This window comes from Phalacrocorax aristotelis, chromosome 3 (genome assembly GCF_949628215.1).
Source record: "Phalacrocorax aristotelis chromosome 3, bGulAri2.1, whole genome shotgun sequence".
NCBI lineage: Eukaryota > Metazoa > Chordata > Aves > Suliformes > Phalacrocoracidae > Phalacrocorax > Phalacrocorax aristotelis.
In genome coordinates this window covers 109,895,139-109,919,843 of record NC_134278.1, presented here as the reverse complement: position 1 = coordinate 109,919,843, position 24,705 = coordinate 109,895,139, and the positions used below count along the sequence as shown (strand labels likewise).

Sequence of the window (24,705 nt, the reverse complement as noted above, 5' to 3'; positions counted from 1 at the left end):
AATTCAAGTAGACCTAAAGTTTACTATGCAGCTTCATGTGCTTGCAAATACAGTGTTTCGCATAGAGAAAATCTTGAAGTGCTGTTTAAAGGTAAGTGATGAAAGTAAATACTTGGCACTTATTGCATCCCTTGGTGAAGTATCATGCATTTTGCTGTGTAGCATAGCATTTAATTCTGAACAAAGTTAACTATATTTTATCAATTATTTTAATTACATCATAAGACTATATAATCTAACATCCAGCACTGAGGCAGGATCAGAAATACCAAGGTCATGCATGATTTTTTTTTCTCTTCCCCCCTCCTAATCTTTATAAGCTTCCAAATGAGAAAGTTTGACTGTTAAGTATCCAGTTCTAATATTTCATTACAATTAATATTACAACAATTAATATGGCCAGTGTGCCTGATAGATTAGGTACCGTTGCTTCTCTACTTGGAGAGTGGGATGGGATAGATGAGTCTTTTGAGTCTTTTAAACTTGTGTTTTTGTGAGTAAACACACCATGACAAGCAGAATAATTCTCTCTTTTTTTTCCTAAGTTGCTTTTGTTAGGAGTTGGAGAATTGAAATTTTCTTTTTAGCTGTGGGATGTTTCATGTTTAGGGTGGCTCATTGTCAGTACTTTTTTGGTGGTACTGTTGTCTAGCCAATTGTACATCATCTTATGTTTCTGCATTTGTTTTTTGTCCAAAATGTACAACTTCCTTTGGTCTGAACTGAATTTCCTTTTTCTTGATTTCAGACCATTACATTAAGTAACCAAGATGACTCTGAAGTCGGAGGCTCTCCTACTAAGAGTTTGCCACCATTATAGTGTCATCTACAGATTTGTTGTGGTTTAGCCAAAACCAGCACAAAATTTTAGAAGTTTATTAACTCTGCTGTCATCCAAATTGTTAATGAAATTATTGAATGGGCATGGGGTCCTACCAGTCTTTCTGAGTTGGGTCAGGAGATGACTTAAGTTAGAATCCCACAAAATATATTCCCAATTTTGCAACAAACCCTGATCAGCACATTTGAATTTTATATATATATGTGTTTTGGTTTTTTTCTTTTTTTTAAACATACTGCACCTGTGTTTTTGTAACCAGAACTACATTGTATCTCTTTGTTTTACTTATGAGATTGTCAGGTAACATGGTGCCAAAAGCCTGTACATCAGTCCATATTTTTTTATTGATTATGCTTTTGTTTTTCCCAGAACTTTTGTGAATTTTTGAAGGTAATTCCAAAGGACTGGAGATGGAGTAAGGTCCATTAATGTGTCTTAAATACAACATATCTTAATGTTTCCAGAAATTACTTAGCTCATTCTAACCTATTCTCACCTACACCCCCATCTCCTTGTTAAAATTTAGTCATACTAAAATACTTAAAATTTACATAGTATGGTTGCAGTTAACACTTTTTCAAAGTTAAACTGTGTGCAATCTGTAACTTTTTTCCATTTAAGAGGTATGTATATTTTCTACAGTCTTCTTTATTATATTTAGAACCCTTTCTTGCTGCCTTTTTGTGTGACTTCCTGACTGAAATGGTTAACATGGGCATCTTTTTTTATCCTTGCTTTTTTTTTCTTTCCCTTAATTATGTGTTCTTTCTCAACGTGTAAAAATTAAAGAAGAATCACACAAGGTTGTTGAAAATTCCTGATGCATGGATAACTGCTTCATTTTGTTAGCTTTTTCTGTTTCATGGAGAGGTTGTGCCATTAGTATAAATTTTCAGGAAGTATGTCATCTACAGCATTCTTCCATCCTTCACTTGATTGCCTGGAATCAAACCTGATGCTGTGTCCCTTAATTTAAGTTTGTGGGTTTTTTTGGAGGCATTCTGATCCGCTCAATCTTTCCTTTTTTAGGATAGTGAACTTTTAGCTTGTTTGTTTTCTTTTTTTTTTTTATTTTCTCCTAAGTTTTGTGTTCTAAGTTGATTTCTAGTGCTAAGAATCAAATTGGACACAGTAGATGCCTGCAGCTTCATCAAGCTTTTGAAGCCACAGTTATCTTTAAGAAAGGGACCTGGGGGTACTGGTGGACAGGCAGCTCAACATGAGCGAGCAGTGTGCTGCTGCGGCCAAGAAGGCCAACAGGATGCTGGGTTGCGTCAAAAAGGGCATCACCAGCAGAGATAAAGAAGTCATCATCCCTCTCTGTTCAGCGTTTGTCAGGCCACACCTGGAGTACTGTGTACAGTTCTGGTCCCTGCTATAGAAAAAAGGACGTGGCCAGGCTGGAAGGGGTCCAGAGAAGGGCCACCAAGAAGACGAGGGGGAATGGATACAAGTTGCTCTTGGGGAGATTCCGACCGGACATGAGAGGGAAATTTTTCACAGAGAGAACAGTCAACCACTGGAATAATCTCCCCAGGGAAGTGGTTGACTCGGCCACATTGGACACTTTCAAGAATCAGCTGGACAGGGTGCTGGGCCATCTTGTCTAGACTGTGCTCTTCCTAGAAAGGTTGGACTAGATGATCTCTGAGGTCCCTTCCAACCTGTGATTCTGTGAAATACTGTGGCTTAGCATTACACAGTGACTTAAATCATGCTAAAAGTGTAATTTATTCAAATGCTGAGAATCTACAGATGGTAAGGTATAACCAAGTCTTATGTTAGACATAATATTTCAGATTGATAATGGTAATTTAGGTGAATGCCAGTGGAAGTTTGAGTTCCTCAGGTTGTTCTATACTCTCATACTGTTTTCCCCGTCTGTCTAAAACTGAAACTCAGATTCACACACTGCCGTTCCTTCAAATGTCTTTGATCAATAGAAGTTAACAGAAACACCAGTACCATGTTTGGTAGTATCGGGGTGTTGGGTGTAAATAGAAATGCCCAATTTTGCTGATCTTTCAGAAGGTTAAGTTAATGTATAAAAACAACCCTTCATATAAGAGTATAATATTTTACAGTATGCAAGTGTAGCAATTGATACAGTATAATATTATAAATTTATGTGATAAACAGCATCATGCTAAATGCTAAGCAGGGAGACTTTAATAGCAAATGAAACTTTAGAGTCATCTCATGCTGTTAACCAGCATATTTTGAGCATGCACGTACTGTTTTTATCTTCATACTTAATCTGATGGAGCTGTGAAGTGGTTTAAAACGTTTGTGACTTTTGACATGTGGAGAATCTTACAAAGATGTCTTTCTTAAAACAGTGCAGGACTTAAGAATTGTAGGTATCAATTAGTTTATGGTTACAAGTGTGCTAACAAGTGTAGTTTGCAAAATACTGTAAAAAAATAGCAGATTTGTATAGAAAAAGGCATTTCAATTTTAATCTGAAGCACAGTAGTTTTGTTCATTTGTGCTTTGATTGTTAATGGAAAGCAAAGTATAAATTTCTGTGTTACAAAGGCAGTAAGTTCTGTGCTGCTGCTTGCTTCCAAAGCATTTTTTCCACCCTGACTTGAAGTATTCTGGAAAGCTTTCAGGTAGCTTTTTTAGTGGGTGTATAAGAGTGGATGATACCATTTTCTTTTTTTATTAATATCTTTAAGAAAAAATAGATTAAGAACTTATAGTCATTACAGTTTCATTCTTATCGCTATCCAGTGGCTAGCTCATAGTTGAGTATTGCTGTTTATGTGTTACTAAAGAGTTTAAGTTGTAGACATCTCATTTGGTTGTTACACCCAAGAGGACTTAACATTTAGTATCTTGTTATTCTTACCTTTTACTACGGGATTTTACTCTAATTAGTCTGATGATTTCTGTTTTAGGGAAAGTACCCTGTCTCTGGTTATATTATGAAGTAGAAGAGGAAGAAAAGGAATGAAAGCATCAGGGAAAATGACACCAATGGAAATACTTCTAGTTAGAGATGGCATTACTAGTTACAAAAAAAAAGTTTGATAGTGTTAATCTGACAAGCTGCGTACCACCAAAAGTGGGGGTTTAGTTTCTTCTTTTTCTTCCTAGTTTGTCTGATTTTAGCCACCTCTTCCTGTTGCATTTCTTTTTTTCTGGTTCATTCTGGTGTTTTGTAGACATTGCGAGCTGTTTCCACTCTAACCTGATGGAACAGTAATTTTTTGTAGAAGTGGCTGAATTGGTATTGTGCGAGGTTAGTGAGTTAAACTCAGAGAGGGATCTGAAGAAAATGAGAGCTAGCCCACAGGAATCAGTGGGAGCTTCCATCTAGAAGGAGGTGGAACCCATACTGAAGGAGGGTATCCATCCTTTTATGGCAGTCTTTTTTTCCTTTTCCAGTTCTTTCTTCTTTGTCCTTTCCCTAGTCAAATAAAATGCAGATAATTTCCTGGCCTCTGGAAAAATCTTCAGGAGGAAACTCAAGGAGATTGGGCGGTGTAAAATTTACCTGCTTGAAAAAGACAATGCCAAATGGTAGTCATGTTCCTCATTACTACAGGTTTTTTTTTAATGCCTTCAAAAATCAAACATCTGCTACTAAATTGTTTTCACAGCTCCATTAGGAAAGAGATTCTGCTTCAGGCTGGTTTTATTTAAAGAGTTTTTCTCCTAAACTTGTGGCCTGCTCAATTATCAAATCAGGATTTGAAACGGCAAGGAAGAAGGTGGTCTTTGGGCTACTTGCTGCTCACAAGAGGCAACCAGGTGATAAACCGCCCATCTTTTGTTTCCACCACACTGATACGCACCCCACCGATGATTTTTCTGCCATTTAGCAGCTTGCTGCCAATGCTGCTGAAACACTGAATTGCCAGAAAGCTTTTTCTCTTCCACTGGACCTCCTCTCCTAGGGCCTCAAACTAGCACCGGTTGGTGAGAAACCTGTGAAAAAGCTCCAGGTGTGGGAAATAATTTTGTACAGAATGCCAGCACTCCTTACTTTTAGGCTGTCATTTCAACAAAACATGCAGCTGTTACTGCATGGGACTCCTGGAGCTTCTTTAACAACGCGGAGTACAACAACTTCTAGTCTAGAGAACTTAGAGAAATTTGGCTGAAGAGCTGTCTAGAGAGCCAGACACAAGGGAGGGCAATTTCAGAAGTTGCTGAATCTTCTTTTTGCCATCCAGCATGTATTACTTCCTTTGTATAGGATTCTGGAGGAGGATAGTCGTGCTTATTTTATGCAGCTGCGAGAACAACTGAGAACAGACTTCCAGAAATTCTTGTGTGTAATGATAATTGTACCTGCACAGGCTGTTCACAATACCACTATGGCACAGAATCACAGAATGGTAGGGGTTGGAAGGGACCTCTGGAAATCATCTCACCCAACCCCACTGCTTAAGCATGTACACCCAGAGCAGGGGGCACAGGAACACATCCAGGTGGAGTTTGAACGTCCCCAGGGAAGGAGACTCCACAACCTCCCTGGGCAGCCTGTTCCACTGCTCTGTCACCCTCACAGGAAAGAAGTTTTTTCTCATGTTTAAGTGGGACTTCCTGTGTTCCAACTTGTGCTCATTGCCCCTTGTCCTGTTGTTCGGCACCACTGAAGAGTCTGGCCCCATCCTCTTGACACCTGTCCTTCAGATATTTATAAGTATTGATAAGATCCCCCCTCAGTCTTCTCTTCAGGCTGAACAAACCCAGGTTCTTTAAGCTGTTGTTGTCTAAAACACTGGCCTCTGCATTAGTTTATGTGTATTTTAATTGAAAAGAAAGGTATGATTTACTGCCTTAATTTGCTGTGTTCTGGAAGAGAGGTCTGTGATTGTTCTTGGAGTGGTTTTTCAAAAGCATGTGAGAGCTTTTGTGAGAAGCTGTAACGGGACAATAGACTTCTATAGCATTTGGATCACTTAAAAATTTTTATTTTTGTGGGAAAATTATTTGAACTATTTAACTCATGAGGTGAATCCAACTGAAAATGTCAGAGAAACAGTTGTCACTGTGAGGAAAATATAGATGAAAGACAGTAAAATGAACCACTTGTATTTGTATCAATATGGAATGTCTTTGAGAAGCTGTTCATGAGAAAGAAGTAAACTGCATTATCTTTTTGACATTATGTGACTACTGTAGCTGCAAAATGACTCCCAGAAATATAATATGTATTTTTTATTATTATTTAAGCAGAAACATGATGTACCAAATAAGGTTCCTCACAGTTGCACCTAAACAGGAGGGAAGTGTTAAAGAAGAACCAATTTCAGAAATTCAAACCAGGCGGACCTGGCAGTTTGATTGGGCATTAAATAAATTGGATAACTCTGTCAGAAAAACTGGCCGCATACCTAAAGCCCTTCTACTAAAAATCTTCCATGAAGTATGCAAAACAGGTAAGTTGCTTCCAATTAAACAAAAGTTAAATTTAAAGCTGCAATATAACGATTCATCAAACCAAGAAAATTGAGAGTTCTGATTTATATTTTATCTTTGAGTGTTGTTTAGTCTGCTGCATATATTAACAGGCTTTAAATGCTTTAGAGATACTATTTTTCTTTGCACATGTTTACTTTCCTTTTTTTTCGTCTTTGGGAATTTAAGTCTTGTAAAAATTCAGTGTGCTTTTAAGATATCATATTGCCTGCTTATTGTGGATTTTTGATCTGATGATGTTACACCTTCCTCATATAATGGTACTGTGCACTCTGAACAGGAATCGTATCTGTCTGTTTACACAATATATTTTTTAAATGTCTGTAACAGACCATGCTGTCCCTCAGAGGTTATTTCAAAGTGGATATATATTCAAAGTGGATCTATACAGGGAAATGTAGAAATGATCCCCAAGTTTCCACATTCCCAAGTAGCTGTGGTTATTCAGGATAAGAAAGCTTTATCTTAAAACAAAGATTTTTTTTCTATATAAAAAATTCAGTCCTTTTATTAATAATGTTGAAAACTAATTTAGCAAAAATGTGGGAGGTTAGTAACTGTTGATTTCTTGAAGATTTATTTGCCTGTGTTTTTATTGTTCTTCCATTTCTAATTACAACATGAAAAATGCGCAAAGATGCTTGCTGTAGAGCTGTTGTCCTGCATCTTTCCATGCTCGTACTGCCCAACCTTTTCCTGTTTGTTTTGCCTTTGAAGGTACTCAGTCACTAGTGTAATACGGGCATTGTGAAACTGGAGATGTGTTGGTGTTTTTATTGCGTGAATTAATTGTATGCAGGGATAAAAGTTAGTCAAGTATGACTTATCTCACCACTCCACTATGTCTTCAGAAGGTCAAATTCCCATTTGCAATTTGTACCTGCCCTCCGTTGCTTATTTTTTCCCCCACTACTGCCTTTGTTTCTTCCCAGATAAGTTTACTCAGTATAAATAACTTATCTGCTGTAGATTGCACTCTTGAAACATAGTTTACAATAGCTACGTGGTATCCGAGATTTGCTGGTCCTTTTTGGTACCTGAAGATTTAATTCTGCATGGTATATAGCTTTCTGCTGTTGACTTTTTTTTTTACACTTCATTTTGCTGTTATTTTATAGCTGTGTCGCTGTTTCTACAGCTCTGTATAATTAAAAATGACACTTAGAGTGATCATCATCAGCTGATCTTTACAGTATGCTGCTTTCTAAATAAACTCTTCATTTTTATTAGAGATCGCTGGGTTTGCATATAAAGAAGTGATTGAAAAAAATGTTATGTCTCCAGCTTATTGGGTAATCTTTGATAGATTCTGCAGCTCTACCTTACTTTGCCTCAGGACTAGTAGTGAAGTCCAAGACAGACAGATTAGTTCATAGTTACTTTTTTGACCTTTTGGGGCTACTGCAGAAGTTGAAGGCAGACATTCTTACAGTTTCCGTTGCTATTCCGTAGATGGGAATTATCTCATTTATTTTATATTGAGGACGGGCAGAAGTGGAAATGGGAATTTAAATGTGGAATGTCTCTGAATACCAGTTTTGGAATTGGTATTGTATTTTGCCATTTTAGAAAATTACCAGAAAGTTATGTCCCTGTTAGGCTGAAATGATCTATAGATCTTGGATTGGGAGATTTAAAGTAGTAGATCATCTGAATTTAGTATTTTGTGTTGTACTTCTTAAAATTTCTGCTCAGCTGAGCTCATTGTTGTACTAAATGGCATGTTTTATTGTGAATCTTTTTCATGACAGCACATAGTAGTGGCATTGTTTAATCATTTAGGTATCCTGTTCAGTAAAAATAATCAATCCTGGAGAAGATTCTGTTTAGTACAAAATGCATATTTCAGTGGGTCAGTCTCAAATCTTTTTTCTAATATTAAATGCATAATTATAAAGAAATTTGTGATTGTGTTCCACTTGCAGGGTGTCCAGGGAGTAACCAGACCTTGCTGTTGTTGCGAAGTTGTGGTGCTCTTTTACCAGAGGTATTGTCACCTGAAAGAACAGAACTAGCCCATGTGATATGGGACAAGATGAAAGAACTGGGTAGGTTGGTTTTGTTAGTCCTTCTTGCAAGAACAGCTGTGTACTTTGTTACTTTCTTTGTAATAGAAGGCAATGTATTTTAATAGTGTTTAAGTGTTAGGTTGTAACAGCAAATACTCATCACCAAATAAATGCTAAGTTTTATTGTTGTTCAGGTGAGAGACCTAGTTCTTATTCTGGGAGTTATACTGACATCTAGGGGTGTTAATAAGTCTGAAGAATTTCTTTTTTTTGTAAGATGCTTAAATTGGACAGATTGTATTTTACTTTTCTGTTAGATGTTACTTTGGTATCTGGTGGGCTGAGTATTTCTAGCACTACCAGCTAGGTCATCAGATGTTTTTTTCCTTTTAAGTTATTTATCTATAGATGTTACATAGGCGAACTGCTTCTTGATAGTAATGATGCTGAATCTGTAAAATAAATACAGCTGTAGAGACTGTGGAATAGCATGCACGTGAGCATTGATGTTACTGTGCTCTTGTTATGTTTTAGGCTTTTATAAACATATGTGCTGTTAAATAGATGTCTGATATTTCAAAGGTGGATAAAAGGAAGCAGTCTGATTATACATAAAGTTCATACAGACTAAAATGAATATGAAATTTATTACCTGAGAAATCTATAAAATCATGTTGAATTTAGAGACTACATTCAGTGACTGTGGTTGAAATATTTCCTTAGGTGCTGTCTATGATACAAGCCATTATAATGCTTTACTTAAAGTCTACCTTCAGAACGAGCACAAATTTTCGCCGACAGAATTCTTGGCCAGAATGGAGGAAGCTAATGTGCAGCCCAATCGAGTAGGTACCCTTTTATGATATCTTCATCTTAATAGTAGTATCCGTGCATTGGATGGAACTCGTTGACTTCCCCTTTTTGTTTTCTGTAGGTTACATACCAAAGGTTGATTGCTGCTTATTGCGATGAGGGTGACATTGAAGGAGCGAGGTACTCTTTTGCATTTTTGTTTGAAGGGATTTCCGCAAAATCTGTTTTTCATATTCTCTACCATTCATGCTAAAACTCATTTCAGTGTAATTCTTATAAATTGAGCAAAGTAAAGAGGTGCTTTAAATATATTTTAACTACGCACTGAAGAACAATTTCTTAGAGACAGCTGGAACCCTATACAAGCAAAATAAAAGTAAGTGATAGGCCAGGGTGTTAAAATCAAATTATATTCAGGTTGCTCAGAAAATAACTTTTGTTATTCCTAAAGCCAGCATGGAAAAGTATGAGGTTATGAAGGCTTACTGCCCATGCAAGAAAATGGCTCCTGGGAAAGGCATTTGAGAACAAAGTGGGCTAAGGAGCAAATAGTAGTAATTCTGGATTTTGTTCTTGTTGTTCTGCGGGTGTTGCTGGATATCTGACATGTTAAATTTAGCAAAGTTAAGTTGCAACAGTGTGATTGATGGGCATGAGGAATAAGTAAAAGGAAGATAAAAATCAGCCCCACCCTGTGCCTGCATTTTCAAAGTGACAAATCCAATTGACCTGAAAAAATGAAAATGACCAAATTATGAGCATCCCTAAATGTAATTGCTCAGTGAGATCAGGATTTAGTTTTGTGTGATGATACAGTACTTGTCCAGCAGAGCAGCAATAGCTCAGTAGTTTATCTTTTCAAAGGAAAAAGTATCTAATTATTCATTGCCTTGTATTTTGCAGTAAGATTCTTGGATTTATGAAGAGCAAAGACCTCCCAATCACTGAGGCAGTATTCAGTAGCCTTGTGAAAGGTCATGCAAGATCAGGGTAATGTTTAATGTTTTTCTTTTGTTTTCTTTTAGTTTTACTACAATATAGTGATACTGTACAGAAAAATTACATGCTGCAGAACAGTGTCATGTTTTTGAATAATGTATAGAAGAGTGTCTTTATACATTTTTGAAGCAAAATGGCTATTTAGCAAAGGAAATAGATTTTTCTTGTGTCTGAGAATCTTGGCTTTCAAGATAAATTACTGTACGTTTGTACTGTTTGATAAAGAAATTTGCTGCACTTAGTCTTCAACTTTAACAGTTGAAAAAGTTCAAAACTACTTTAAGTAATAAAATGATTAAAAGGTTTGCACTTTAGGCTTTCAGGATTTGCTTAGCTAAAATAAGTTTCTCTATGCTTGTTGTAGTCTTTGTGTCCAATTCTAATTAATTTAATAAGGAAGTGTGGAAGTCATAATAAACGTTATGATTAAATCTACTGAGGATCTTTCTTTTGAATTCTTTTAGAGATATGAAGAGTGCAGAAAATATCCTTTCAGTGATGAGGATGGCCGGTGTTGAACCAGGTCCAGACACCTATTTATCACTGCTGAATGTGTATGCTGAAAAGGGTGATGCTGATAGCATCAAAAAGGTATTGCAAGTTTGAGTTTAAATACAACTTGTTTGACCTTCTGTTCAATTTAACTTAGAATGCTTTCTGTCCATGCAGTAGGAATAATAAATGAATTTTGTAACTTTCTTCCTCCTTGTCTGCAGCAATTAATTTTTTTTAATCGAAAGCAGTCTCCTACTTTTTGAAAAATAATCTTTCGAGAGTTGCTTTTCACTCTGAGAAGGTATGTTTGCCTGTTAGTGATTTAACAATGCAGGATTTTTTTTAACAAGAAAAATAATGCACATGAGATATTTATATATTCGTTCATAAAAAATAAATAAAAAGTAAACCTTGATTATCCTGTTCCCATTGAGTCATTCTTTGGCTCCCCTTGAAGCCACAGAATCTTTCCAGTAAAACTGAAATTTTTTTTTTTGAGAGCTCCAACCAACAATTTAGGTATTCATGAAGTGTGGATAAGATAATGCTGCTTTACAGCCCTTTGTGTAGCTGATTCTTTTCAGGTACTCTTTTATTTTTTTTTCTTTTAAAATCAAGTATTCAAAAAGGAAAGAGAAAAGAAAATTGGTTTGAGTTTAATAAGTAGTATCAGATGGAGAGGACCAAATCAAGGAAGAGGATGTGGGAAACATAATATTGTTCTGTGACTTACAAATTAAACAAATCTTCATCAACCAACCTTCTTCAAACACTAACAAAAAGTTTGATTAATCATTCCCTCCTTTTCAAAGTAATTTAGTTTGAAAATCATCTTACCATGGGAATACCTCTAGTGTTTTCATATATCGTTAGGTATTAGAGAGAAACTATTATATCCCTTTTGTCTGTTCCTTTTTCTTTTTACAGTCTAAAGGTGTTTGAGATCCTCTGTTTAGATCTTGGGTATTCTCTACCACACTCCACGTATCTAAACCTATGTTTCTAAAAAACAGCGGGGGGAACCAACCCAGCTTTTTAGGAATTTTTTTTTTTTAATTTATCCTGTTTTGAGTCACTTTAGAGTTTGTTAAATTTATTCTGGTTTACAGACTTTAGAAGAGGTTGAGAAGACTGAAGGATACCTTATGGATAGGATTTTGATGCAGGTGATTTTTAGCCTTGCCAAGGCCGGATATCCTCAGCACATAGAAGAAATTAAAGAGCGCATAAGATTTGAAAAGGAATTAATTCCAGGTATGTCCTTGGTTACTAAAGCAGTGTTTTGCTACTCAGGGTAGAGAGGGAAAGCATTCCTTCCCCCTGCATCTTCTCCCCCCGCCAAATGTTACCAAAAATAGGTACTTTTGTACTTTTCTCTTGAATACTTAGGGAGGATAATATCTTTGCGTCAGTTTATGGATTCATTTATGCTGCTTTAGATAACGTTTATAAATATTTTTTTTGTATGTAAATGATTAAAATAGGTTTATATTTAATCTATTAATTTTTTAACTTCTAAAATTCATTAGGATTTTATAGGAAAGCAGTAAGTGTGGAGCCCTGTCTTCAGTCAGCACTATTGTAATGCCTGTTGTGACAGCTGTTTGTGAATATCATAAAAAGGGAGACTAAACACTGAATATATATATTTTTTTTTTTTATCTACAGTTGAAGTAACTTTTGGATCCTGGAATGTGTAATCTGATTGATAACTGTTAATTATACTTCATCCATTTTTTCTTTTTTGACATGTCTCTAAATGCATTTCTCTTATTTAGTATCCTTCTGTCTTGCTGCAGTGGTGATGCTTCTGTAATGTTTTGGCATGGTCTTCTAATAGGAAAAGTGAATTTCATTGATAAAAATAAATCTGAAAAAGGTAGCCCCAAATTTGATTGGTTTATCATGTTTAAAACTATGCGAATGATACTTGTAAAACATTTACTTTCCTAGCTTTTACTAATTTTAGTAGTTTAATGTGAAAATAATTATATGCACTTTTTTAATTTTGCTCTTCTCTGTTTTTTCCATTGCTAGATGCAATGAACCTGTGTTTGACACTGATAACTCATGGCTTCGAAGATATAAGTTTCCATATTTTGAAGTCTCTTAACCATTTATCACGTGATAATGTGGACCAGGGTAGCTTCTTCTTACAACACTGTGTAAATAGAGATATGGTATGCAGAATAGTAATACTTTTTTTTCTTAATATACTAATAACAGCATATTTATTGAGTGTAATGCAGCTGTGAAGGTGGAAAACTGGTAGCTTTTTTGCACAGTTCTTAAAGAATAAAAGAAGGATTTTAGTATTTAATATAATTTTGCATAGTAAATTGAAATTCACAAAGGAATCGTGTTTGGCATATGTAACATCCATTTCCTAAACATTAGAAGAATCTGACATTCTTAACAATTTGAGAAATTGAAAAATATGTTAATTTATGAAATTCTTTGCAGCCTGTGAATAAGCTGAAGCAATTTTGTAGTGAGTTAAAAGAAGCAAAAATGCACTCGGCACCATTACAGTTTGTTTTGCGTTGCGCTTTGGAGACCAACAGATCAGGTACTCTGCTGACTTAGTTATTTTACATATGCTTATTTAAAGTACTTGGTCACTGTTTAATTATCTTTTGAATGTTTTCAGCCTTGGCCATTGATGTGATGAAGATAATGAAAGAGGAAGGCTTACCGCTGAGACCTCACTATTCCTGGCCATTGCTAGTTGGGTTCCAGAAAGAGAAGAATCTTAAAGGTCAGTTATCTGATGAATGCTCCTCTAGCTTTATTGCAATCCTAGTGCACAAATCTTTATTAAAACATTCCTGTGAGATTCAGCGGACTCTTGAAAGTAAACAGACACATTGCTGCATGTCTTCCTTTGTCGCAAACAATTTTTGCTTCAGAAAGACTTTTTTTAAAACCTCCTTTCTTACTTAATCATGGTGCAGGTCTACAAATGTGACAGAGTGTTTAATTATCTTTTTAACTCTTCACATTCATTCTGCCTTCCACTGGTTCTTTTTGCTGCTCATTACCTTTTACAGAGTTTGCTCTCGAAGAAACTGAAAGCTGAGAGAAGAATTTAGAAGTAAGGTTATGTTATAATAGCTCTCTTGGACTGCAAACCCAATCCTTTTTTCAAGGCAACTTATTATGTAGCTGATAAGCCAAACGTGAGTTTTGTTACAATATTAAAAACTGCAGGAGAACTTACATTGCTGAATGTGTGAACCTGACCTGACAGCATACTGATTGAAGGACAGAAATGCTCAATCTTTGGGTTTCTTAAGTAGGTTTAAGCATTTAGCATACTTTCCCCTGTTACACATGGGGATGTCTACAGGATATGAATAAGAATTGAACAAATATTAAATTTTAGAGTACAGTATCTAATTCTTTGGTTTGCGTTATTGGTAATTCAGAAAGAATGGTATTGTAAAAAGATGCTTTTAACAGAAGTACTTCCCCCTTGGGGAAACAAAAAACTGTCTTTTTCATCTTATCTCACAGTATAATGTGCTTTAGAATGAGATGCAGAGTTGTTAGTGTGACACTGGGTGACAAACAAAATGCACAAACAAAAAAAAAGTGCTTTTAGCAGACTCTTCATATCGCAATTTTATCTTAAATATACAGTCACATTCCAGTTTGGAAGAAATGCTGAAACAAGTATTCCCTAATTGTTTCTGGCTATAAAATGTCTCAAGTCTTTTTGAAAAAGCCTTTGTGAAAACAATATTCAGTTTTTATTAACTCCTTAGGCTCTGTTTCTGCTAGACAACTTCCCAAGTTTATCTTCTCCCAGGTTTTCAAATGCTTGAAAGTTCTATGATATTTTAAGTCTCTCAACGTTGTTTTAGTTGGGTCCTTTGTGACTTACTTGAAGTACAATGTTGCCAAAAATAAGTAAATTGAAATCAGTGTCATACTTCTGTGTGGGTGCTGCCTACTGAAAAAACATGCTTTCTGTTTCTCCATGGCAAATTTCACCTCAATAACACAACTACAAGATATGTCAGAAGTATATTTAGATTTAGTCTTAGCTCCCAAAACTGAAGCAATATCTGACTGTTGAGAGAAACTTCAGTTTTCATATCTCCTTTGGTCTTTGGCAAGGTCAGAAGATGCCTTAATTTGGAACCCTACTCTAGAAATTAACTATGCTTTGCCTAGTAGTTCCTGCTGGAAGTCATGCAAGCAAATTGAGAAGAAAACTGATGAAGGAACCCCAGATTTTTGCCATTTTTCTAGAGAGCCTTTCTTTTTCTGTCTACAAAGGCATTGGATACGTAAACTTCTGCATGGCTGTATCATAGTACCATGGATTTGTAAACACGTGGTACTTAGTCTCAGAGTCTGAAGTGTCAAGTTGGAATGTTACTGCTGCGCATACCTACAAAAGTCAGTGATTTTGCAATTCTTAAAATACATAAGATATCTAAGCAATTTCTTCTGCAGCGAAGAATCAGTGGAATTTTTCTTGCTGCAGTAAAACAAGTTGTCTCATTCTTTCCCGTGTGTAAGCTCACATTCAGTTTTGAAATTTAATAAAAAAACAATGAGTAAATGAGATCTACTGTCTAAAAATACAACCAATAAGCTTGAAGGAAAGTAAATGGGGGGTTGGGGAGGGGAAGCCACCAAACCTGAAATTGTTTCATAGAAATAATAGAGCAAAAAATAATGCTGCAGTGAGATCCTAAAGGTGACAGCAGATAGTAAATGAACAGCATGGTGCTTTCTAACAGCAAAAAATAAGAGCTGTGTGAATAAAAGTATAGATAGACACTGTATTACATCTCATACCAAAAAATGAGGTAATAATTCTTTTCTCTACAAAGTAGTAACGCCTGGCCTGATTTGCATTTCTGTATAGGTATGGCTGAAAATGGAAAAGAACTTTGAGGCAAAACTATTGAAAATCTCATAGGATGTAGACAGTGGACTAAATATTCATTAAGAACACAGAATATAGGCAACAACCTGCCTAGAACTGCAGGGTACAAATGTCTGAATCAGTCTGTATGATGTGACCCAGATGATTATTTAACTAGTAGCAGTGTTTAATTATACGTTTATCTAGTTTTTATTATAACAAAAGCTGACACTGGATATCAAAGGAAACCCCTGAACTTCCATATTATGGAACTGAGTTTGAAAGAAAAGTAGCAGTGAAGTGGTGGCTAAGAGGAGTGCAACTAAGCAAGGCCATTTTTAAATATACTGGAGAGAACTGAACCACCCTGGAAAAGTAAACAGCTCTTTTGAGTCATTTTACACAGGCAAATAATTTCAGATGGGGCATTCTTGCTTTTATGTGCATCTGTTATATAAGTTGATAATTACTTATTTCCATAGTGTTTATCTAAGTAAATACTGTTAGGCTTTTAGGAATGGAAAGTGCTTGCAGAGTTTAAAAGTTCAACACGTGGTGGATCTGAAACGGTTATTGGCACTGAGATTCTTGTATCAGATTACACACTTTTGGTGTACAAGAGGGCCTAGTACAAATAAGCAGAAATGGTTGACTTGTTACTGAATATTTTATAGCTCTCCTTCATATTTGTGTAATCATGTTATTTTTAAAGAGAGTTTTAAAAAGTCAGTTGTGTATTTAACTTTTTGTTTTCTATTAAACTGTTGTTATATGCACATAGCATGTTTAATGAATGGTAGTTCAATTTTTACTTTGGGAAATCAGGAAATAAAAGTCTGAGTCCAGAGAGGAATATGGGTGGTGATTTCACAAAGTAACTGCTTGAAATCTTGTTTTGTAGACAGACTTTCCTGGCAGAGAACTTTCTGAGTGCATCTGAAATAAACAGCACAGCAAAAATATGTTAAATATGATGATGTTTTCTGGAATGTGACCTCACTTTTTGAACTGGAGTTTTATTTTTTTGTGTCCTTAGAAGGCTGCTTAAAGCCCAATTTTAGTGCCCTTCTACACGTAGAACTGTACATAACTGCCTTAGAAATCCCCCCTGTTCTGATGAGACTGCTTTAGGAAGAAGGCAGAACTCACTGGAAGAAATTTAGGAAATGAAAGCTGGACCGAAATGCAAGTCTCACTTTTCACTCTTTGAAAATCAGCAAGTTGCTCTGCTCTACCACAGAAATATTATGACCATCTTGTAATTAATCTCTTCTTTATTTTTTCTTGGATATACTGAGTTGAGGCTGGAATCTGTTCTGTTGGGATGTTCGAGTACTGTTTCCAGTATTGACAAAAAGGAGAACAGAAGTTTAGCTGTGTTTTGTTCCCTAATTCTGTCCTCTTTCCACTCACTCAATTATTTGATTTCAGATACTCAGCTCCTGCAGTCCTTACATACCTCAGCCCAAGATCACAAAACCCTGTTCTTGATCAAGCAGGGAGATGGCTGGAAGACTTCACTGTGCGTTTTAGTCATACTCAGTCTTCTGGATCAGTGGTCTCCAAAGTGGGGTGGGCAAGGCAGTCCTTTGGGGTGTGAGTGGGCAGTTAGTAAATAATGATTTCATCCTTTTTTACTTTCTATTTTTGTGTATGTTTTATAAGGTGCATAATATATCGCTACAGTAGTACATGTATATAATTTCTAAATAAATATACATATATTGGGGGTGTGTTCTCCCAAGATTGGGAGGCCAGTGCTCTAGATAAACATGACAGCACTTCTGTGTCTCTCTCTTAGTCTGCTCTTCGATTTGAGGAGAGAGATGATGTTAGTGTAGCCTCCAATAAAAGGAGCAAAGAATTTCTAAAAGTACACATGCACAATGCTTAAATCCTATTTCATGCGTGTCTTTGACAATTTTGTAGTATTACGATTGAAGTGGGAATGTTTCATTGCTTTGTATTGTGAAAGATATTTATGTGATAATAAAGTAGTTCTGCTCTCAGCGAGGTAGAAAACATATGCAAAATTGTGGGATTCTGTGTTGGTTTTCATTAATCTTTTATTCCCCCAAAAAAAGTTGTACGTTAGCCATCTTAGAAATGAAGAAATGTGTGGCAGCATTTTTAAGTTTGAGATTGATTTGGCTATGTGCAATATTGTTACTCGTACTCCTCCTGAATCTGCATCTCACTGTTGAGCTGGTGTTCTAATCTTTATACGTGCCCTTTCCTACTCAGGAACTGTACCCTAGTAATCTCCTGAGATTACACTTTATTCACTATGGTATCTAGTTGTTGGTCTTCAAACTGCTTTCTAGAGATACAGATACAGTTATTTTTTAAAAAAGTTTCACCGTAAGAGGACTTAATGTATTTTCTGGGAAGTTGAAAACATGAAATAGAAACTATCTGTCAAAATTTGAAAGGTATCAAGAAAGACTTACTGTAATTAATTCTTTATTCATATTTTTGCAGATTCTGAGCCAAAAATCAGTGTTTTCTTTAAGGCAAACTCAAACAGATGATGCGACTTTAATCTAGTGTGACTTTCCTGCATGTATTTTCAAGTGCTCAAAGGGAATTCACATTTGATTATTTGCACCATAGTGCACTGCATAAAATATTCATGGAAGTGTCACTTTTCCATAGGTGGCACTCCAGGGCAAAGGCAGGGACTTTGGGAAACTTTACATTTTTAAAGTAATAAGTATGAAATGCAAGTTGAAAAAAACATATGCTGTTTGGTACTGGTGTCCTGTAGCAACTGACAAATCATTTTTAGACCAGCAAAAAATGATAATGCCTGTATCGGTTTTGACAGGGGTTCAGAGTTTGCTAGCTAGGGTTACTGTGAGAAGTTTCTGCACATTGAAAGAGTGTGCACAGTTAAAAAGCATGACACATACTCTACACTGTAATTGCTGAACTACTAAGATTTGGTATCTGTTGCCTTCAAATGCATCTCTACATTCTACTTGGGTGGATCGATCTGAACCCTGTAAAAAGTTATAACATAGCTTCACTGGGGCTTGGGAGACTCTAGCTCTTCTCTGAACTTCCCATTTGAAGCTGATTACGTTGATAGAGAAGTCACATTTTTGTAAACAAATAGGTTGATTAGTTTCAAACAAATCTAGAGACAAATCTTGAAAGCTTGCCTTGCTGATCAGGGTTGGATATTGGGAACAAAGCTAAGAATGTATTTTATATTAAAGAATGCATTTGTATCTTGAATTTTATTATATACCTTACACCAAATTTCACATTTGATTTTTATGCACAATAATATGGACATTTTGATATAGGGATCTGAAAGATGTTTTGCAAATGTAAGAGTAACTGTCATATATTCACTCTATTGGAAGATAACTTCGTATATAGCAACTTCCAAACTAGCCAAGAGTTTGATGTTTTTGATAGTACAGCACAGAATAGGAAATTTAGTAAATTTATATTAAATTTCACAATTAAGACCTTTATTAACACCTAAAATAAAAATGCAGGATTTTGCATGGCAATTTCAAGGAGGGAAATGGAGGAGACAAGTTCTTTTTTTGAAAAGGAACTTATTTTTAAATGTTGAATCTCAGGTTTTAATTTCTATTAAATGCTTAGCCTTAACAATTTTGTTTTGATGTAGGTATCTTTGAGGTCCTCAAAGTGATGCACGAGTTGGGAGTGGAACTTGATGCAGAAACATACACAGACTATGTTTTTAAAAATTTTGCTGATAGTGAAACTGCCTGTGCAGAGCTGAAGGTGAGTTTACATTTAGAATTCATAAAAATTACTATTGCGTTGCTTGTTTTTGTGTTCTCTATGAAGGCTTTAGATCCCAGCAGTGCTCTAAACATGAACTTTGGTATCTTGAAGCCTGGTCAGAATATTTAGGTTACTTTAGAAACAGTTGTTGCACTGATGGTTTGTTTACCCTGTCGTTTTCCTGCTGCTTTTCTTTATCCTTTTCAGAGCTAACCAAAATATTTTGCTCAAGACTTAGCTTTCTGTTTCCTGAAGTGGAAAACTAAGTAAATGAATGATGTCCTCCTCTGCTGGGGTTTAGAAGTATTACAATTGTTTCAGTGAGGTTCTTTTTTGTTTTTTTTTGTTTTTTTTTTTAAACTTGCTAAAGAATTCAGAATTGGAGACTAAGTTTAACTGTCCCCCCTTTCTGCCTTTGGTACTTTTGTTTCTTGCAATCGATTTCAATACAAAAGGTGGATAATTTTTGGTCAGTAGTAACTTATCTGACTAGCCATGTAGGATTCTGTAGAGCACCTTTATGTTCTCAGCAGCTATCCATACAAGGATGCCAATATCCTTTGGGAAGGAATTGTTTAAAAATACAAAGTATCAGAAGGTCTTCTCTGTGTGTACTTCCAATGATTGATTGTTTTATCTCTAGAAAAATGACTGCCTCTTTGAAACTGTTGGACTCTCTATAGCAGAACTAAGATATGAAGCAGCACATGGAAGACTGAACAATGTTCTTTCTCTATGTAAGTATTTTTCATGTTACGTGTTAACTGGCAGTAGTGTTGATTGGTCGTAGGCTGAGGTTCCCATGTATTAATGTATGAAGTTTAAAAATATGTGGGAAACTTGAGCAAAGCTTTTATAATGTGATGTTCTCTGCGATGAGATGTCAGACTGTTTGAAACTACCAAATCTGGGCAGCATATCATGGTTAAATAATTTTTTTATATTGAACCTGGCCATAAGATTCACATGTAAGATATTTACAAATCACATATTTGCTGTGATTGTGATAGCATTATGATCCTCTTGTACTTACAGGGTTTAAGGAAACAATTTGCCTTGTACCACAATGACTGTTAAGTTGTTAGTGCGGGGATTGTTTTTGTTTGCAGCGTCAATTATGACAGTATGCTAGTCTAACAATATCGCTCTGAAGTACTACAGAATTAATAATTTAAAGAACCAGCTTTAAAGAACTGATCGGCACTGATGTTAACCTGAGGGTGCTCTGCTGATCTGCTGGTCATGGAATTTATGTGTATAAATTTGATGGGTTAATTAGGTGATGAAGTTGTAACAGCATGAATTAATCACTTTTAATTTTAAGAGTCTTCTCCAAAGACTGTTCTGATGCTCAGTGCTTACAAAAGTTAACATACGTCATTGACTGAATGTATGGTATGGGATGATTTCCTTGGTTAAGTAGGAATATATGTTTCTCTTCAAAATTTAAAACAAATAGAGTTTTTATTTGCCTTGAATACTGAGACAATAATAAAACACCTAAATTTGGACTAAATCTGATACAGAAATATCTTTATTTTTAAACAGTTTTGTGTGTCCAAGGTTCAGGGAAAAGCTTAAGCAGTCTCTTGCTGCAATTGTCATTAACTGTTTTATTTAACAAATATAGATATATGTAGCCTATACACTGTGACCCAGGGAAGCTATTGTGTTGAAAATAAGAAAGTTGAGTAGTTACTGATCAGTAATTTAAATTTTTTATTGGAGATATATCAATTAGTGAATCTTTAAGAGTCACCTTACATTATGCCCTTATTTTTTTGTTCTTATTACAAAAAACCCCACACCATTAACCATGAAAAACAAAGTACCTAAAATAACTTCGAAATTTTTTTGAAAGGGTGAATAGTTCTTAAGAGCAATGACATTTCTTCTGGAAAGTGAAATACGTTTGGTTTTGTTTTTTTTCTCCTTTCCCTACATGAAAAAGTCGACCTATCCCAGCACACTAATTTTGGTTAACTGAAATAGTCAGGCTTTAATGTGTTACAGGGCACAAATATGCACGTGTCTGGTATGTGTTAAATGTGTATTGTATCAAAAGTATGAGACAGGCACATGTAGTAGGCTGCATTCTATCTTACTGTCATGAAATTAGTCTCACATAGTGTATTATTTAGCTGTTGTCTGTGTGTTGAATTTAAATCTTGTAGTGGTATTTCTGTTTACAAAGAGTAGGGTTAATAATTCATTGAGACATAAAAAATTTCTTTTGAACTTGAGCTTTAAAGGAAGGTACTCCCTTAAATAGTTTACCACGCTGAAATGAATGCTAGTAAATCTAATTAGCACCTGTGTAATGATAAGGCGCAGATATTAAACAGCTGATTTTTTTTTTTACTTGGCTCCTTTTGCAGTATTACAAAGAGAAAAATAGATGCAGTATGGAAAATAGTTCAAGATTGTCTCATCAGTGTAGTCAGGGGAGGCAAAGGTTGGTTATTAATGCTGTTTTCTATCTAGGTGTATTGATTCAGCTTCTCATACCTTATAATGTATAGATTTCTGCTGCTGACAAGATGAAAACTATGAAGCATCAGCTGAGGAATCTGGGCACAGAAGGCTGTGTACATGAGAGCCGCTTTTTCCCTTTATCATGCCGTTCCATTCCACTTCATTGTCAGCCTCTTGATTTTCTCAGACTTGTTTGTTGCTAAGGAAACCAGGTTGCCGATTGTCAGCAGCAGCTGAGCATACTAAGATGCTTTTCTGCTCGTCTTTTTATGAGCAAAAAGTTTAATACACCACTAGAGGAGGATTTGTATCGAGGGTTTCTTGAAACTGACTTTATCTGAGATTTTTCTGACTAAAATGAATGTTCCAGCATTTAAAACTTCTACTTTTCTAAATGCCTGGAGTTAGACTAAGGACTGGTTTTATAATGTTGTTCCTGCCTTTTATTTCCCAGGTTCCTATAGAGCTGGTGTTTTTATTTCAGTTCTCTTCTGCTTTATACCATATTGCAGCCCTTTCTGAAAGGGCCTAGTGCATTCAGGTTTTTACAGGGGTTAATTCTATTGTGGTAGTGCAGTCAGATGATGATAACTTCATACCGGACTTAAAATACAGTAGTAGATGCATTTATTTCTTTGCTGGACTGTGGTGCTGGAATGAGACACAGCAATTCTAGAGGAAGAAGGTAGAATGATTTAGAATATTTAGCCAAGAAATGATGTAAAGATGATGGCATAGGGCATAACTCTTAAGGACCTCTCAGGGATGTTAAGTAATTTTCCAGTTTGCTTTGTGTTCAACCAATATTCTAAATATCAACACTTAGAACTGTGTGTCTTTCTCTTTTTTCCACTTATGTTTACCTTAATTCGATGGATAGCACTTTAGATGGAACTACTTCTTCTTTCTTGTCAGGCAATTTACACCAGCAGAACCAAACACCTATGGAAGTGGTCTGGTTTTTGTTTTTTGTTTTTTGTTTTTTTTAATTAAAAAAGAAAGTAGGGGACAAAATTTTAAAGCCTATTTTAAGACAGTGTTCAGTCTGAAACTATTAGCACACTGTTTGCCTGTGATGGATCTTTTTTTCTTCCGGTGCTAATATCTCAGGTTTGCTTGACTAGGATTTTTTTGTTTTGTTTTGTTTTGCTTTATGAAACATAATATTGTCTTTGGTCTTGTCCTTTTTTACAGATAAGGCGCTTACTTCTATTACTAATATGTATAAAAGACTGGTGTATTAAGTATTGACATTAAAGGCAATGAAGAAGGAAAAGTCTCTCTTTTAGAATATTTGATCCCTTTTGAAATGGAGTAGATTTTGCCTTGATAAAATGAGGACTGTTTCAAATACCGTGATATTTGAAATTTTGATTTACAAAAGTTTGTCAGCATTTACTTAAACTAATGAAATCGTTCTTCTAATGACACCTGGTTTACATGACCTACTGACTTGTTTGCAGTTCAGGGATTTTTTTTACAATGACTATTTAGAAATATTTCTTTCATTTACAGTGTCTTCAGCAAGCACACCTCCTATTGATATTCGTCAGTTTAGAAACAGCCTCATTTTGGGTTTTAAAAGGTAAGGTTGCTACATGAATACCTTTCTCCCCGCCACCCACCAGCAAAGTTCCCTTTCTTTTTTGCCTTGAGCACAAGTTTGGGCAGTCTTCCCTCCCCCCTGCCATATTTGAAAATTTAAAAGTACGGTTCCAGCTGTAGCAGATCTGAGGGTTGTCTTTGTTCCCCTCTGCTCTCCCTGGTTTCCTTGCCTCTGCTATATATAATCATACCTTTTAAGTACTATGTATAGTAGATTAAAAAGAACTCCACTTATCTCGTTTGTTCTCTGGTATTTAACAGTATATAAAATTCTCAGGATAGCAAACATTTGGGGTTTTATCTTTAATCACTTTTTTTGTTTATAAACTGCTATGGTAATGTAAGATTTCCCTAGAGTAGTAAATTGGTGCTTAATGAAGATGAAATACCAGTAGGAGCCAGGCATATTCTACTACATCTGATAGTTTTATGTTCTCTCTGGGTTAATAAAACTCCCAAATGCTCACATTTAACACCTAGTATTGTGCTACGTTGCCATGTCTTTATATTCACAGCCATATGGTCCTGTTTTGGAAAGAGGCTTCCTTGCTAACTTGCAGGGTTGTCTTAAGATTATGCAAGTGTATGTGAGTTAACAAGCACTTTTATCATTCACTGTTTGATCCAGTCAAACATTTAGGACTGTGAATGAGGTTTGGGTTTTTTTATTTTTTGCAGCATACCTATGTCACTGGGAACCAGAGAGGTTACTTAATATTACTTGGGACCAGAGTCTGGAGGCTGATTTTGCTGACAAAGTTATTTCCTAAAATTTTGTAATGGCTGTGAGATATAACTATGTTTAGGCTGGGTATTAGTAAAACATGCCAGGTGAATATGACCAAATAATTTCCTAGTAAACTCCAAATTCTATCTAGCTGATACTGCTCTACCATGGGAAAAGGAGGAGAAAAAGCAAACCAGTGTTCAAATTGCATTTGGTAACTAGGCACTAGCTGACCTTGACATCCAAGCGATAAGAGAAGAAATGGTTCAGATTCAATAGGGGTATTTTTCTGTTCCTTTTAGTAGTCAGCCCCTGAATTATTTGTTTCAGATGTATTAATTAAAGTAACAGTTTTTTGAAATACATTTTCTCTCTGTAAGCATAAATATTAAATTGAAGTAGGACTTCTACTAGAAAGGAAGTCATACCAATGTTTACTACAGATAACCAATGCTAGCATGAAATACCCCTACCGCTGGAGAGCTGTGCAGGTGTTCAGAATGGGATTTAAAAGTATCTTTAAAATGTTATCAACTTGTATTGTGTAAACTAGCTGCTGAAGAATCATACTCTCCCCAAGTGAACCAGTTCCTCTCCTCAGTGGTGGAACAATTACTACTGTTGTTATTTCAGTAGTTATTGGACATTTGGGCTA

The 24,705-nt window shown here is 35.6% G+C and overlaps 1 protein-coding gene and 1 long non-coding RNA gene across 3 annotated transcripts in view; both read left to right on the top strand.

Moving 5' to 3' along the window:
* The window catches only part of LRPPRC (leucine rich pentatricopeptide repeat containing), a 97,838-nt gene that overhangs the window by 4,591 nt on the left and 68,542 nt on the right, over window positions 1-24,705 (top strand). Inside the window, exons 2-14 of one of the 2 annotated variants that reach the window (XM_075089049.1) lie at window positions 6,035-6,237; window positions 8,203-8,325; window positions 9,010-9,131; window positions 9,221-9,279; window positions 10,003-10,089; window positions 10,563-10,689; window positions 11,703-11,847; window positions 12,631-12,773; window positions 13,057-13,162; window positions 13,244-13,351; window positions 19,122-19,240; window positions 19,887-19,980; window positions 23,234-23,303. In XM_075089049.1, the coding sequence (XP_074945150.1) occupies window positions 6,035-6,237; window positions 8,203-8,325; window positions 9,010-9,131; window positions 9,221-9,279; window positions 10,003-10,089; window positions 10,563-10,689; window positions 11,703-11,847; window positions 12,631-12,773; window positions 13,057-13,162; window positions 13,244-13,351; window positions 19,122-19,240; window positions 19,887-19,980; window positions 23,234-23,303 (1,506 nt within the window). Of the gene's footprint in view, window positions 1-6,031; window positions 6,238-8,202; window positions 8,326-9,009; window positions 9,132-9,220; window positions 9,280-10,002; window positions 10,090-10,562; window positions 10,690-11,702; window positions 11,848-12,630; window positions 12,774-13,056; window positions 13,163-13,243; window positions 13,352-19,121; window positions 19,241-19,886; window positions 19,981-23,233; window positions 23,304-24,705 lie in introns of both variants that reach the window. The other variant, XM_075089048.1, reaches the window with a different exon arrangement.
* Window positions 13,638-16,437, top strand: LOC142055290 (uncharacterized). Its single transcript, XR_012659886.1, has 2 exons — window positions 13,638-13,687; window positions 16,377-16,437. It is a non-coding gene; the product is annotated as an uncharacterized LOC142055290 (long non-coding RNA).